General features: G+C 39.1%; 1 protein-coding gene across 2 annotated transcripts in view; it reads left to right on the top strand.

Moving 5' to 3' along the window:
• Positions 1–9,598, top strand: part of Crebrf (CREB3 regulatory factor) — a 52,009-nt gene extending 42,411 nt beyond the window's left edge. For both annotated transcript variants that reach the window (XM_076856334.2, XM_076856335.2), the window contains exon 9: positions 3,970–9,598. In XM_076856334.2, the coding sequence (XP_076712449.1) occupies positions 3,970–4,085 (116 nt within the window). In that variant the 3' untranslated portion in view covers positions 4,086–9,598. The remainder of the gene's footprint in view (positions 1–3,969) is intronic.
• Positions 9,599–14,054: the final 4,456 nt, after the last annotated feature.

Below are 14,054 nucleotides of genomic sequence, written 5' to 3'. Positions count from 1 at the left end.
TGCCACCTCACAGGGCTAGCTTTCCCGAACTTTTAAAAAGAAGGCCTGGGTCAGAATACTTTTTCTAGCTTTAAAGACTGCCCCCACACAGACTTTTTTTTTTTTTTTTTGGTCAAATGTTTAAAACCAGGCCAGCTTGCTTTCTGACATTTCTTTTTTTTTTTTTTTTTTTTTTTGAGAGAGAGAGAGAGAGAGAGAGATTTATTTTTTAGTTTTTCGGCGGACACAACATCTTTTTTTGTATGTGGTGCTGAGGATCGAACCCGGGCCGCATGCATGCCAGGCAAGCGCGCTACCGCTTGAGCCATATCCCCAGCCCCTATGACATTTCTTATTCTGTACCTGCCATCCCCACTTTATTTGGACCATCTCTTTTATATCTTTTCTCCTATCTTGCTTAATTTTGGTTCCAGCTTCAGAGGTTTCTTATCGGTACTGGAAGAGTCCTAGAACCTGGAATGTGGGCCCTTCCCATCTTACCTTAGGTCCCAGGCATTCACCTTGGGTTCACTGATGAGCTGGCCAGAATCTCACAGCTCTACCTGCAGTTCTCAAGCTGGCCCCCTGTGCTGTCCAGTGAATTACAGATTGGCTATTAGACTTCTTTTGCTCTTAAGTACACGACTTCTTTTGGGTCAGCCCATATAAAACAGATAATGATGTCACCATGTAGGTCTTACAGCTTTTGGTAGTTTTTTTCCCATCCTCTTAAATGTTGGGATATATGGGGATACCTTGAAATTTGTCAGTGTTTTTTGTAGATTTGTTAAGAAACAGGGTCTTACTGTGTGGCCCAGGCTGGCTCTGTTCACTTGGGCTCAAGTAATCCTCCTGCCAGCTGGGAACACAGGCACACACCACCATGGTCAGATTGGTTGTTCTGTTCGTTTATGGGGAGATGGAGATTAAAAATCTCTGCTGCCATACAGCTACCTTCTCAGAATTTTTCTCTGCAGTAACTTAAATACATTGCAATTTTTCATTTTTTCTTAAAGATTTGGAAGAATATTCTTTGAAACTATCTGGCTGCAGGGTTTTTGTGATTAACTCTTTGGAAACTTTTCTCTATCTTTTATGATATATAAAAAATTATAGCCTCTTTTGGAGTCAAGTTTTGATTACTAATTATATATTCCTACAAAATTATTCACTTCCTCCAGGCCCTCAAGTTTATTAAAATTGAGCCAAGTAGATTTCATCTTTTTATTTCCTCCATATTCATGGCTAGTGCTTCATTTTTATTCCTTATTTTGTGTCTGTTGTGTCTTTCTATATTTCTTAATGAATTAGTTAAGTTATTCTACTTTTCCCTGCAAAGAACCAACTCTTGAATTTACCAATTCTTATAATTTTTTGAGTTATTAATTCTTAAGTCATTTTTTTAAAATTCTGTATGTTCATTAATATAAACAAAACCTCTGAAAATTTCTTTTGACACTTGCTTTAGCTCTTCCTCCTAAAGTTTTTTTACTAATTTTTTTGAATTGTTGATAGACCTTTATTTTATTTATTTATATGCGGTGCTGATAATCAAGCCCAGTGCCACACACGTGCTAGACAAGCGCTCTACCACTGAGCTCCAACTCCAGCCTCTCCATCTAAATTTGATTTGCATTGTTTTCTGAGTATTTGGAAATTTTAGGTTTGATCTACTTTTTTACCAAGAATTTTTGGAGATTTAAAATTTCCCAGAAGGTCAGAATTATTACTTTTTTAGATTGTTTTTATTTTTTTGTAGTTGTAGATGGACAGAATGCCTTTGTTTTATTTTTTAAAAATTTTTTGTGTGGTGCTGAGGATGAATCCAGTGCCTCATGCATGCTAGGCAAACGCTCTGCCACGGAGCCACAGCCCAGCCCTACTGTTTTAGTTTTATTACTTTCATTTTTCATTTATGGAGCTTTTCTTATCTATATGATCAAGTTTTAAATGTTCTGTGGGTCTTTGAAAAAGAAGGCATATTCTCTGCTTTATCAATGAGTCTATACCTCCCCCTTTGTTCTCATGGGGAGTCCATTCTGCAGGGACTCTCACAGATGGTTTCAGTTTTATCTCACGTTTTCTGTGTTTTTGATTTTTGAATGCTAAGTTGCTTGAACAGGCTTCATTACTGATAGATCTTCATATGGATTATAATTTTTATCATTTTAAAGTATACTTCTGCATAGTTCTGTCATCAAAAGATCTGATAAGATTTGTTTATGGGACCTTTTTTGCCTTTTTAAATTGTTCACTCTATAATCCATTATTATGGTTTCACTTTTGTTTGTGTGCAGTGATAATTTATGAACTTTATTTTGTGTCTTGTGGGTTGCATTTTTTCACTAGAATATAAAATATATACTTAATTTTTTCTCCTTCCCATTTAAGATTTCAGTCATTCACTGTACTATTGTGTAGATCTTTATTTCATTCAACTCAGTCCATCAGTTTTTAATATTTGTTTTCTGCTCCTGTCTACATGTATTTTGGGGAGAAGGTATTTGAAGGTAACTTGTAAGCATCATGATTATTTATTCCTATTTGTGCATGTATCTTTTGAAGATAAGAGCATTCTTCTACTCACCCACAGTATCAGTATTATATCCAAGTACTTGAACATTGATGTAACATTAATAAAGAGCTGATATTTGCATTTCCCCAGTTGTATCAATAATGTCCTTTGATCCAGGCAAAGTAGTACATGCCTGTGATCCCATAAACTCAGGAGGCTAAGGGAGGAGAATTGCAAATATGAGGCCAGCCTGGGCAAGACCCTTTCTCAAAAAGGACTGGGGGCATAGCTAAAAAGCATCCTAGGGTTTGATCCTAAGTACCCCCAAAATAAAAATAATGTCTTTTGTAGTCTTTAACCTACTTCAGTCTTCTCATCTTTTTAAATGAAAAGTTCAAGTAGTTGTTTTTTAAAAAACATTGCTAGCATTTGAGTTTATTTGCTTCCTCATGGAAAGATGCAATTTCCTTTTGGAAGGATTCATCATATTTTCTCTCTATAATCCATTCATCTCTATTCATTTAGAAGCACATGGTATCAGTCCTGTTACTGGTCAAGTTAAGTATGATCCAGGGTTAGAAGGTATTCTTGATAGTTTTTACCTTATCTTTTGACTTCTTTCTATGAGCTGTGACTAAATATATTTTCCTCCTACCCTTTTGTTTTTCTTAGTACTCTTATTTACTTTTTTTGGGGTGGGGGGGTACCAGGGATTGAACTCAAGGCACTCTACCACTGAGCCCCATCCCCAGCCCTATTTTGTATTTTATTTAGAGACAGGGTCTCACTGTGTTGCTTAGCACCTCACTTTTGCTGAGACTGGCTTTGAACTCTCCATCCTCCTGCCTCAGCCTCCCAAGCCCGCTGGGATTACAGGTGTAAATTTACTGGCTTCTCCTATTGACTCTTAATACTCTTATTGACTTTAAATATATCATAGTTTTGCCATAAAGATCTAGAAGATAAAGTCACCTCTTTATGCTGTTCCTATCTTTTTTCCCTCATCTCTTCCACTTTTTCTTATTTACTTTTCTGTAAAAAAGAACAAAAGAATATCTTTTGATTCTATAGCTTCAGTTGTGTGGGTGAGACCTACCTGAGGAGCAGGTGAGGATAGAGCAGTTGGGATGGGTGTGGGTAGAGGCTGGGAGAAGAGGGAAAGCAAGGGCAGTGGGCGTAAGAGGTATTGTCCCCGACAGGCTTTGAGCCTGGCTTTGTACTGTTATAGCTTGTCATCTACCCTACCTTAAGATGTTGATTAATCACTGTTCCTGGAAATTTTTGGTTTTGACTCTTCTAGTCTTAAAATTATAGACCCAAATTTGGTGGGTGGAGTGTTTTTCTTGGAGTAGAAGCAGCAGAGCACCTACTTGGGACCAGTGTCAAGCTGAGGACCACACCCGACTTCCCTTCCCTTTCCTTTCCTTGATGTTCTCTCCATTTCTGGGTCTAAATGTACTTTGTATTTTCTTCAGGTCTCCCAGTCGCTGGGCAAACCTCAGAATTTGTTAACCAAGTGTTAGAGAAGACTGCAGAGGGCAACCCCACCGGAGGCCTTGTAGGACTAAGGATACCAACATCAAAAGTGTAATCAGCCTCGTTGGACCACTGGTCAGAAATGTCTGTTTTTGTCACATTATCCATTGTAAATTTCATTCTGTTTTGCATGTCAGTTAGCATTATGTAAACATTTATAATTAGGTTACATTGTTTTAAGAACTTGTAGCATAAGTGAAGCATGATCCAAAATACTTGATTATTGCATTTTCAGAGCGTAAACCATGGTTAATCGGCTACTGGCATTAGAATTGAAACACACGTGCAGAATGCAAACACCCGTCAGAGCAGAACATTGTGGAGGCAAGAGCGTGTTCATCTGATGCCCAGCGTGGTGCCAGGCTGTGCTCTGCACCACATAAAATATTGAGGAAGCATTTTTTAAGCAGTCCGTTAGATTGTTTTTAGAATTCTGCTTTTTGTTCTAATTTTCCACAACCATAAATCTCACTTGTACATGGCACACCCAGCACTCACACCAGTGTGCCATGTTAGATGTTCATTTTCAGAGCCCAACATGATATATATAATATATATAGATATATATATATATACGTAAATATATATGTGTCTGTGCAAGTAAGAAAAAAAGCATATTCTTTGTGCCTTGTATTTTGGGGAAACTATAAAACTGGTAATATTTTGTATGATGAAAACCCTAATGAGGAAAAATAAGATATATAGATGGAAAAATTATGGGGTTTAAATGTTTTTTTGTTCCAACTCTTTTTCAGATTTTTTGAATGTATATAGGACTATGTTGAAATGTAGATATATGCCACAGAGTCTGTGTATTGTATAAAAAACAAAACAAAAAAATAACAAAAAAAAGATGGCTCTAGAAAAACTCATATTTCGGTACTTGACCGGAAGAAGACAAATACTTGCACATTATTGCGATTGTTTTATTTTTTGTACCAAAGACAAATGCAACTGATATGGCAAACTGCCAGTCTAAGTAAAGTTTTGCACAGCTTACATGATACTGTATGAATGTATGAAAAAAAGGAGAAAAAAAAAAGAAAAAATTAAAAGGTCAGGGTTAGGGATCTTATTGAACTGTGAATTTTATTTCTGTTTGGGTCCAATTATCTACAGAAGGAGCATCCATACATACAAATGTTATTTTGCTGTTCCTCTAGTTCGCTTCCATAGTAGATAAGTTGGTGGCCATTTAGGTATCTGTAAGTCTTTTATTTCTGCACTTATTGTAGGAAATTTTAATATATTTCATTTTAGTAAGCTATTGATAAAATAGTTTTTGACTTTGAAAATTAAAGTTTATTTAGCTTATTGTAGTATACTTCCACCAAACAACCAAAATACAGATTATTTTTATTGTATTATGTATATATGTGTAAAGAAAGAAAAAAGCTAAAAATATCTAATTCTTTAGTTGCCACTTTTCCAATTGATGTATTATTGTGCATGTAATATTTTCAAAGATCAACACAAGCTTAAAACAAACAAAAAATTTATAGATTTTTATATTTTTGTACAGGTATTTTCAGACTAGCTTCTTCAGACTTACATGTGACTTATTCTTCTATCGTTTCTAGAATTGAGAAACATTAACACATTTAGTTTTTAGGTGCTCTTTTTTGCTCACATAAAACGGCTTCACTAGTCAGTGTTTTAACTGTTCAAGCTTTACCTCTTGAAAAATCTCTTCTATCAAGGCAGCATTATACCCTTCCCCACAGATCTTTCCCTTCTGTCTCAGACTGTTCTAAAATTTTGCGTTTGGAACTCTGAAAACTGGTGGCTTAAACACTATATTTAAAAGAAAAAACAAAATTTAGCAAAAAAACAAACAAACAAACAAAAATAAATAAAAATAAAAAAACAAAAATTTAAAAAGCCTGAAAATTTCAGACCTACCTACTGAAAAAGAATCATTTTCTTTATTACCTGTAATAGACTATATTCCTTCATTATACTTTGTCTCTCTGGTACATTTCCTTTTCTTCCACTCCCTCACCTTCTCCATTTGTAAGCTCTGGCACACGAGGGTTCCATTCTGCAACATACAGTGACAGCCTGCTCTGTTGCTTGCTCGCTTCTTTGACACCATGAAACATATGAAGCTGGGAAGGACTGTCTGACACTTTAGCTGGACTGTGGTGCACAAGATTTTCCTGCATTTGGTGAAAATGCACCTGGCTAGTGCGTTCACGCGAAGCAGATGATGAACTCAAATCTCATAGAATGTGAGTTCATCGTGTGAGGGTTTTCCTTTTAGGTGGGAGAAGGCAAAGCACAGATTTGCAACTTGGAGGTATATGAAGTCTTGACAGAGTGTGTCTGATAAATTGACCAGACATATTTTGTTCCAAAATATGGCAGTTTTGCAGTCAGTGAAAATTGCTTCATGATAGCGATTTATCTGGCAAGGTTTATAAAATTGCCCCTTTCTAGCTGCTCTCTTAGGAATTCTGGTTTTTGATACTTTTTTCCTGTCTGCAAACCAGAATTTGATTTTTTGGTCTTGCATTTCAAAAAAAAAAAAGAATAAAAAAAAAGACTTTGAATCTGTTTAGTAGATTCCATATCCTTGCATTTCAGTGTTTTATATGTACTACTTAAGTTAAATAGTTAAAAGCTTTTAAATAGTTGAGCTTTTTAATGTTGACACTTTATTTTGTACCTATTTATATTTGTATGTATATCTTAGAAAAGCACTTTGTTAAAAAAAATTGCATTTTATATGATTCCTGCCATTTGCTGCTAAATCTGGGCTGGTCAGAATGCTGCAGCGATACTTGATCTAAATAAAAACCTGGCAGTAAAATGTAGAGTGAAAGTTAAATCCTCTTGCTGTTTTAACTTTATCATAAAGATGACATAGGCAAGCTGTGCAGCTTTACATTTTAACCAGGGGACTCTGTGGCATTTAAACCGTCTAGAAATGGTTGTACTTTAATGCCAGTAATAATCTGCTTCCTCTATTGTCATTAAAATATGTATGTTTAGTGTATCACACAAACCAATCTTATAAGGTAATGTAAAAACCCCAACAGTTGTACATGTTCTGTTTTTGAAAATTGTGGCGTGTATTTTTGGGTGAAGATCATTAGAGAAGATCTCTCTAAAGGTTTTCTGTGCTCCATACATGGTATACAGATTGCTCATAATGAAGTCCAGAATCTTACTTTAAGTGAAGGCATTGTGAATTCACCTCAAATAAATCCATTGTTCCAAAAGCAATGATAAACGTTGACTCTAGTACTATTATGATTTTCAGAAAAAAAAACAAAAACAAAAACAACTTTCTTCCTAGTTTCAGATACACTGGATTCTTTACTGAATTTGTCTCCATGAAAGCATGCTGTCCAGTTGCTCTTGTTAAGATACTGTCTGCGTGTTGAGTTGGGTGCCACACCTCCTCAGTCAGTACGATTGCTTGTTCTGCTGCACCATGTAGGATTCTTGTCCTTTCCTCTGCCCTCCATGACAGATTATGATGTGGCTTTATATTGTGCCTTACTTGTACATTTACAACTCCATGTCTCCATTCCCTTCCACTTCCTAGACTTTTGACCTTTTTGGTAAGAGAATCTGAGCTGTTACAAAAGCATCATGAAGGATTTTCAGATGGGTATGGTTTCATATTCCCTCTCTTTATAGTTATTTTATATTTGTATGAAAGACCAGTTTTAAATGGTCTTTGAATAAGAGAGGGAAAGGGTAGCAGTAACTTCACTACATCCCCTTCCTCTGACTTTCATGGATTTCTCATACATCTTCTTTCTGATGCTTGACTTTATTTGCGTCTCAGCAATAGTCTGCATTTAGAGAAAGGTGTATTCAGTTCATCTGCTTTCATTTTCCAGAACTTTTTAGGAGAAGAGTTCCCATTTTGTTTGTTTTATACAACAGATGACAAGTCTCTTTAAAAGAAACAGAAGAACAGTACTTTTGAAATACAATGCTGTTAGTTTGGATTTCTTTTTTATATATATAATATTCATACAGTTATATGATGTTTGCCTTCATTAATAAAGCTGTTAGTTTATTCACCAAATTGTCAAGAATGGATGTGCTTTTCTTTATTCCATACATTTAAAATATTTTAGCTGCTAAGATTTAGTTAACTTTGTAAGAAATGAATTCAAGTTGCCTTCAGCAGGAATTAACAAAAACTTACGTTCCCTGTCTATATTTTATATAGTCTTCCTAAAATTCTGTTCAGTATTTTCTAGTTAATTGTGTAACAGAATGTCAGCATCTCTCCAAATCTTGAAACTTGAATTTTGAGAATGCATTGAATTTTGCTTTCAGTGTTAAAGTAAAAGGTTTCAATTATCCTTCTGGTGAAGTCTATTGTGGAAAACATTTCCCATGGAACTGAGGCCATTTCCACAACTTTGCACAGAACTGCAGTCTTGTTCTTCCCTTGGATCATGACAAATAAGTCTCACACAGTGCCGTAATACTTGTGGATTCTTTTGTAATCTTTGTAATCTTAATAAGGGCATTATGAGAAGATGACTCCATGTTTTTTAATATTTCAAACACATTGGGATATAACAATGAATGTCAACCGTAGGAGTGGTTGTTTCGTTTTAAGGAATCAGCGTGTCGGGGAAAGATGGTGAAAATGTACTACTGAGAGGAGCACTTCCACGGCAGGGGAGACTGTGTGTTGAAGCATGGTCCCCGTGCTGACCTGTACGCTGATGGAAATTATAGGAAACACACCTAGGGACTGAACTATGCCAAATTGCCATTTTTGTTTAGAAAAGAGAGATTTGGAGTGGTCGCGAGGGAACAGAGCCTCACGATGACCTCCAGATAGTATTTTGAAGACTTGGTTACTCATGAGCCCGGAGTGGGTATTCTGTGTGCCAAGTTTGGGTGGACCAGGCTGCCTCTTTCCTAGTGATGCAAACAGTGGTGTCGTGAGCTGTCCTGGGTGACAGGAGCGAGACCGGGTACTGAGTCTTGCCCTTCACCCTTTGTTTTTTTTTCAGAACCAAATAACAGAAACGTGTGTATGTGTGTACTGTATCTGCCTCTCCACCCACTGCTACGACACTGTAATCCACTGCCTGCTTTTTGACCTTCTCTCCCCAGGATTTGTCTTATAGCTTAGCATTTGTGGTCAACCGTAATACTAGGGCTACCAGCACAGAAGTCACAAGAGAAGAGTGGAAAGGCGAGAAGTCAAAACATTCGTTTCTACACTGTGGCAACCTCTTTTGCATAGTTGCTTAGGATCCAGTTTGTAATGCTATCATGAATATTCTGTAGTTTTTGTTTATTTTTCCTGCCCCCCCCCACCACCTGGAGCTATGACACCTTTTATTGGATTCAGTCTTGTCTCTTGTCTGGAAAGAATTTTGTCTTACGCATGAGCTGTTTAAAAACTATTCTATTCAATGTTGGTTAATAGTTGTGCAGTTTTCCATTTCAGACGAGAAGGCTGTGCCAAGGCTGCCCTTGCTTTCTGTCCCTTCCCACCCCTGGCACTTCCAGTCAGATACAGATTCATCAGTGTATGCAACATCCTTTGTAATTTAAAATAAAAAAAAAGATGAAAAGGTTTTGGATTGTTTGCCTCATATTTTTGTCCTTCCCTTCTCTCCTGCCTTTCCATTGCCTCCCAAGAGGACCATCCACTCCTCCATAGCCTATCCCAAAGCAGTTCCCAAGTGCAGAGAGCAGGGAGCCACCTGCTACCTCTCTTGGTAGTGTACAAGGAGCGAAGTGATTTTTTTTTTACACTTTAAACGGAGTTTTCAATATTTCAGTGATACTCAGATATGACATAGATTTATTGATATAAACATTTGTGTTCTTATAGTTTTAGGGCATAGTTTATACTTAATTCTTTTTGATTTGGGGGGCAAATGATTTCTCCAAAATATCCAGGGTCTCTCCTGGTTTAAACATTGGTGTTGGAGTGTTTAATTATTCTGATCTTTAGGCTAGGCCAGGCATGTACAGAAAGCCTAAAGCCACTAGCCAGAGTGTCGCCTCCATGGCAGCATGTGCTCCTGCAGCTGACAGACCCTAGGTAGCATTTAACTTTGCCAGGACTTGTGCAAGATACCAGGCTGTAGAGCGACTGAAGGGGCCTCCCAGAGCTCAGTCAGCCCAGGCGCAGGCCGCATGCAAGGACCTCAGAATTTTACCAGCGACTGGCAAGGGCACTAGGCTTCACACCAGTGAACATGTTAAGACTTGACATCCTGCTGTGATTGACAGGCTAGACCCTTTTACTTTAATTGATACCGGGGTCATCAGGAAGCAAAGTAGACAGGGCCTTCCGTGAACTGGTTCTTCCCCAGGACTTTTCTCTCAAGACCACTGTGCACAGGAGCCTCCTGGTGGTCCTGGAACATGAATTGGGTGAGCAGGTCAGTACAGGCCTTAGAAAACAATTTACTGTGGGTCACATCCAGTTAGGTAAGTCCTTTGGTAGTTCCTCCCCACTGAAGGTGAATTTGGAAGGAGGTGAGTTTTTAGCTACAGTGCAGTGAATGATTTGAAAGAACAGGAAGTACACTTGCATCCCAGCTAGAAAGTAGAAAACAGGAAGGTCCTCCATGTCCTGAGGGGCAGGGTGGAAATCCTCCAAACCCTGCTAGGGAGCTCTGCTGCTGCTCTCAAGGCCAGTGAGGCTGGGTGGGGGTCATGTCCATTTACAGAAGAGCAGACACGACTCAGCCCAGCTGCGTGACAGCCCAATCCTTGTCACTCAGGGACAATTCACACTGCTTTCTGTTGGACCAGACCAAGTCACAGGCAATATTTGGAAAGATGTCTGTGTAGGAAGGAAGTAATAAACTTAGACTCTGAAAATCAAAAGGAATTAAAGCCCAAACCTAGCAGATGTAGTAACCAAAAGCTAGTCTCGGGATCAGTGCATAAAGGTAAGAGATAGAGCAAAGAGAGTGGGGAACAACCGGTGACAGGGTTTGCAGGTCACAAGATTGCGCACCTGTCCCTCAGTGATGACCTCCAACTCAAGGGCACAGGAGTGGGTCCCTTGGTGAGAAGGAAGTGTGTTGGGAGTGGAGGAAGGGGGGCTGTTTTCTCTAGCTGCTGTGTGGAGGTACAGCTGAGGCCACTGATTGATGGCACAGAGATGTCTCGCCAGGAGCGTGGTGGGAGGGGCTGCGGACAGGGGCACTAGTGCTGGCTCTGGGTTTCTCCAACCTCCTCCAGAGGAAGCTGCCTTTTTTTATTTTTTTAATTTTTATATGTACTTTCAGTTATCGATGGGCCTTTATTTTGTTCATTTATTTATATGTGGTGCTGAGAATCGAACCCCATGCCTCACACATGCTAGGCAAGTGCTCTACCACTGAGCTACAGCCCCAGCCCCTATCTTTTATTTTCAGTTAAAAAATTTTTATTAAGGCATTATGATCACCTGTGACTGTGGGGTGTGCTGTTATGTTTGTACGTGACACACAGCGACCCAGTGGGTCCGTCCCCTCCCTCTCAGCCCTCTTTCTCTGCTCTACTGGTCTTCCTTCTATTTTCATGAAATAGAAAATTTTAGTCTTAAAATATTATCAGAAATAAACAAAAAATGTATAAAGACTAGATAAAGAAAAACACTACTGAGGATACAGAAGAAAACTTGAACAAACAGGAAGATATTCCAAGTTCTTGAACAGGAGCAATCAGAGCTACCAGCTCTAAATTACATTAAAAAGTCCTGCTCCTAGTAAAACACTAGTCACAGAGGGTTAAAAGACACGACGTTCACCGAGGGAAATACAAGCTGGAAGATGTTGGAGGAAAGGGATCAATGGGGTGTGTTATCCTAGTCAGATATTAAAAAGCCCATGAGTGGCCAGGCCAGTAAAGCAGATGGAAAGTCTGGAAATCGACTCCACCACATACCAGCATTCAGTTGGTGAGTGTGGCAGGACCACAGAGAGAGGACGGCTGCAGTCAGTGGTGTTGGGACCACTGGGCAGCCCAGAAAATGTGCAGTGACTCCATACCTCACTCCATAAGCCAAATATATTTCAAAATGGATAAAGATCTAAATGTAAAATAGAAATAAAACCATAAAATCTCTAGAAGGCAATCCTTTAAAGCCCTGGGTGTGGGGAAGGCCTTTTCAACTTGGACCCCAAATCCAGGAGCCTTAAATGAAGACCAAATTCTGTGTAAAACAAAATCTTCTTTAAGAACAACAACAATAAAAACAATTTGAAATTCTAGAGACCCCCCCAAAAAAAATAAAAGATTCTCAACACATCTCTAATGATTGCTATATAAAGAGCTGCTAGAAACTAATATGAAAGACAAATGACCCGATACAAAACTGAGCAAAGTGGGGCTGGGGATGTGGCTCAAGCGGTGGCGCGCTCGCCTGGCATGCGTGCGGCCCGGGTTCAATCCTCAGCAACACATACAAACAAGGATGTTGTGTCTGCTGAAAACTAAAAAATAAATATTAAAATTCTCTCTCTCTTTCTCTCTCTAAAAAATAAACAAAACAAAAAAAGTAACCAGAGAGCTAATTAAAAAAAAAATTGAGCAAAGCAAATACAGAAAGGAAGTTTTCAATATCATTTATGATAAGAGAAATGCAAAATAAATAAAGGCCCTTTTTATTATTATTATTATTATTATTTTGGCCTAATCTGATGCGTGAAAAAAATCCATGTTTGTGGAAAGGCTATGGGGGACCAGCATTTGTACCACTTTTCTGGTGGGAGTGTAAATCAACATAACCCCCCATGAAGAGTCATTTTGACAGGATGGGTCAGAATTTTTAGAAGGGACATATCCTTGCCCTGGGCAAGTCACTCTTCCTCTCTGTCCTGTCTTTTAACCTTGTAGAGTTCTGAGAATTAAGAGATGATGACAGTGAAGCCCTTAAGATAAAGTGACTGTAACATTGATGTGATCCCATAGTACTGGTTAGTAATAGGGCAACAACAACCAACAGGCATTGAGCTCTTAGCACTGCCACGTTATCTGTGTCTCATTTCTGTGAATTGTCTCATTCCACACAACAGCCTCCTGCTTCTGTATCAGATGTGGTGAAGCAAACACTTAAAGAAGGTTCGCGGAGTACCCTAGGAACGCAGATGGGCCAGCACATAGCCCTGCTTGTACCATTCTACCTATGGGGAAATTTCTTTCTTTCTTTTTTTTTTTTTTGGTGGTGCTAAGGATGGAACCCAGGGCCCAGGGCCTTGTACACATGTGCAGTACCAACCACCTCAGCCTTCAAGGGTGGCTGTGAGGATTAAGAGAGATGAATACTTGTAGGCCCTCAGGTCCTCAGAATCTGTGGTGGCTGAGGGGACGTGAAAAGTAGATGGAGCAGGGGATGTGGCTCAGCAGTGGAGCACAGGAAGCTCCCGGCTAGCCTGGCAAGCCTTCCAAGGCCAGAGTCAAAGGAGCCTGCGGAGTCCAGGAAAGGGTGGGGCGAGTGGGTGGCTGAGGGCCTTGAGGCCAGCTAGAAGCGGGGACTTTTAATGATCAAATGCAGGAGCTACCACTTGTTGAAGGTTTGCTCTGACATTATCCCCATCGAAACTATTCCAGCCAAATTTAATCCAATTATACAAGAAAGGGAACTGAAGGACTAAAAGCACGTCCCAGTTCCGTATTTTAGAAGCATCCCTTTGATAGAGATTGCATACGTTTTTAAAAAGTTAATCACAATTCATACAGTAGAAAATATGAAAAAATACAAGGAAATTTAAAAAAAACGAAATGACACATCCCAACTGATACTTTTCTTATGTTTTTTCTTCTATGCAAGAAAAAAAAATGTAGTCATTAGAATGCCCGATAGGTAGAAGATGGACAATGACCACTGTTAAGCATTCTTGAAATTCTCTTTCTTTTCCTCTCCGTTTTATTAGGGCCAAACCGAGAGGACCCGCGAGTGCTCCCGACTGTCAGACTGTCGCCTGTCGCTCGCCGCTCGCGGCGGTCTCTAGGGGGCGCTGCCCCGAGTCGGGAGGCAAGCAAAAGAAGGCGGTGCGAAAACGCGTTCGAACTTGGGCCCCGCTCCGGC

Source organism: Callospermophilus lateralis, chromosome 5, assembly GCF_048772815.1.
Source record: "Callospermophilus lateralis isolate mCalLat2 chromosome 5, mCalLat2.hap1, whole genome shotgun sequence".
NCBI classification, from domain to species: domain Eukaryota; kingdom Metazoa; phylum Chordata; class Mammalia; order Rodentia; family Sciuridae; genus Callospermophilus; species Callospermophilus lateralis.
This window is presented reverse-complemented; position numbering and strand designations above follow the sequence as displayed.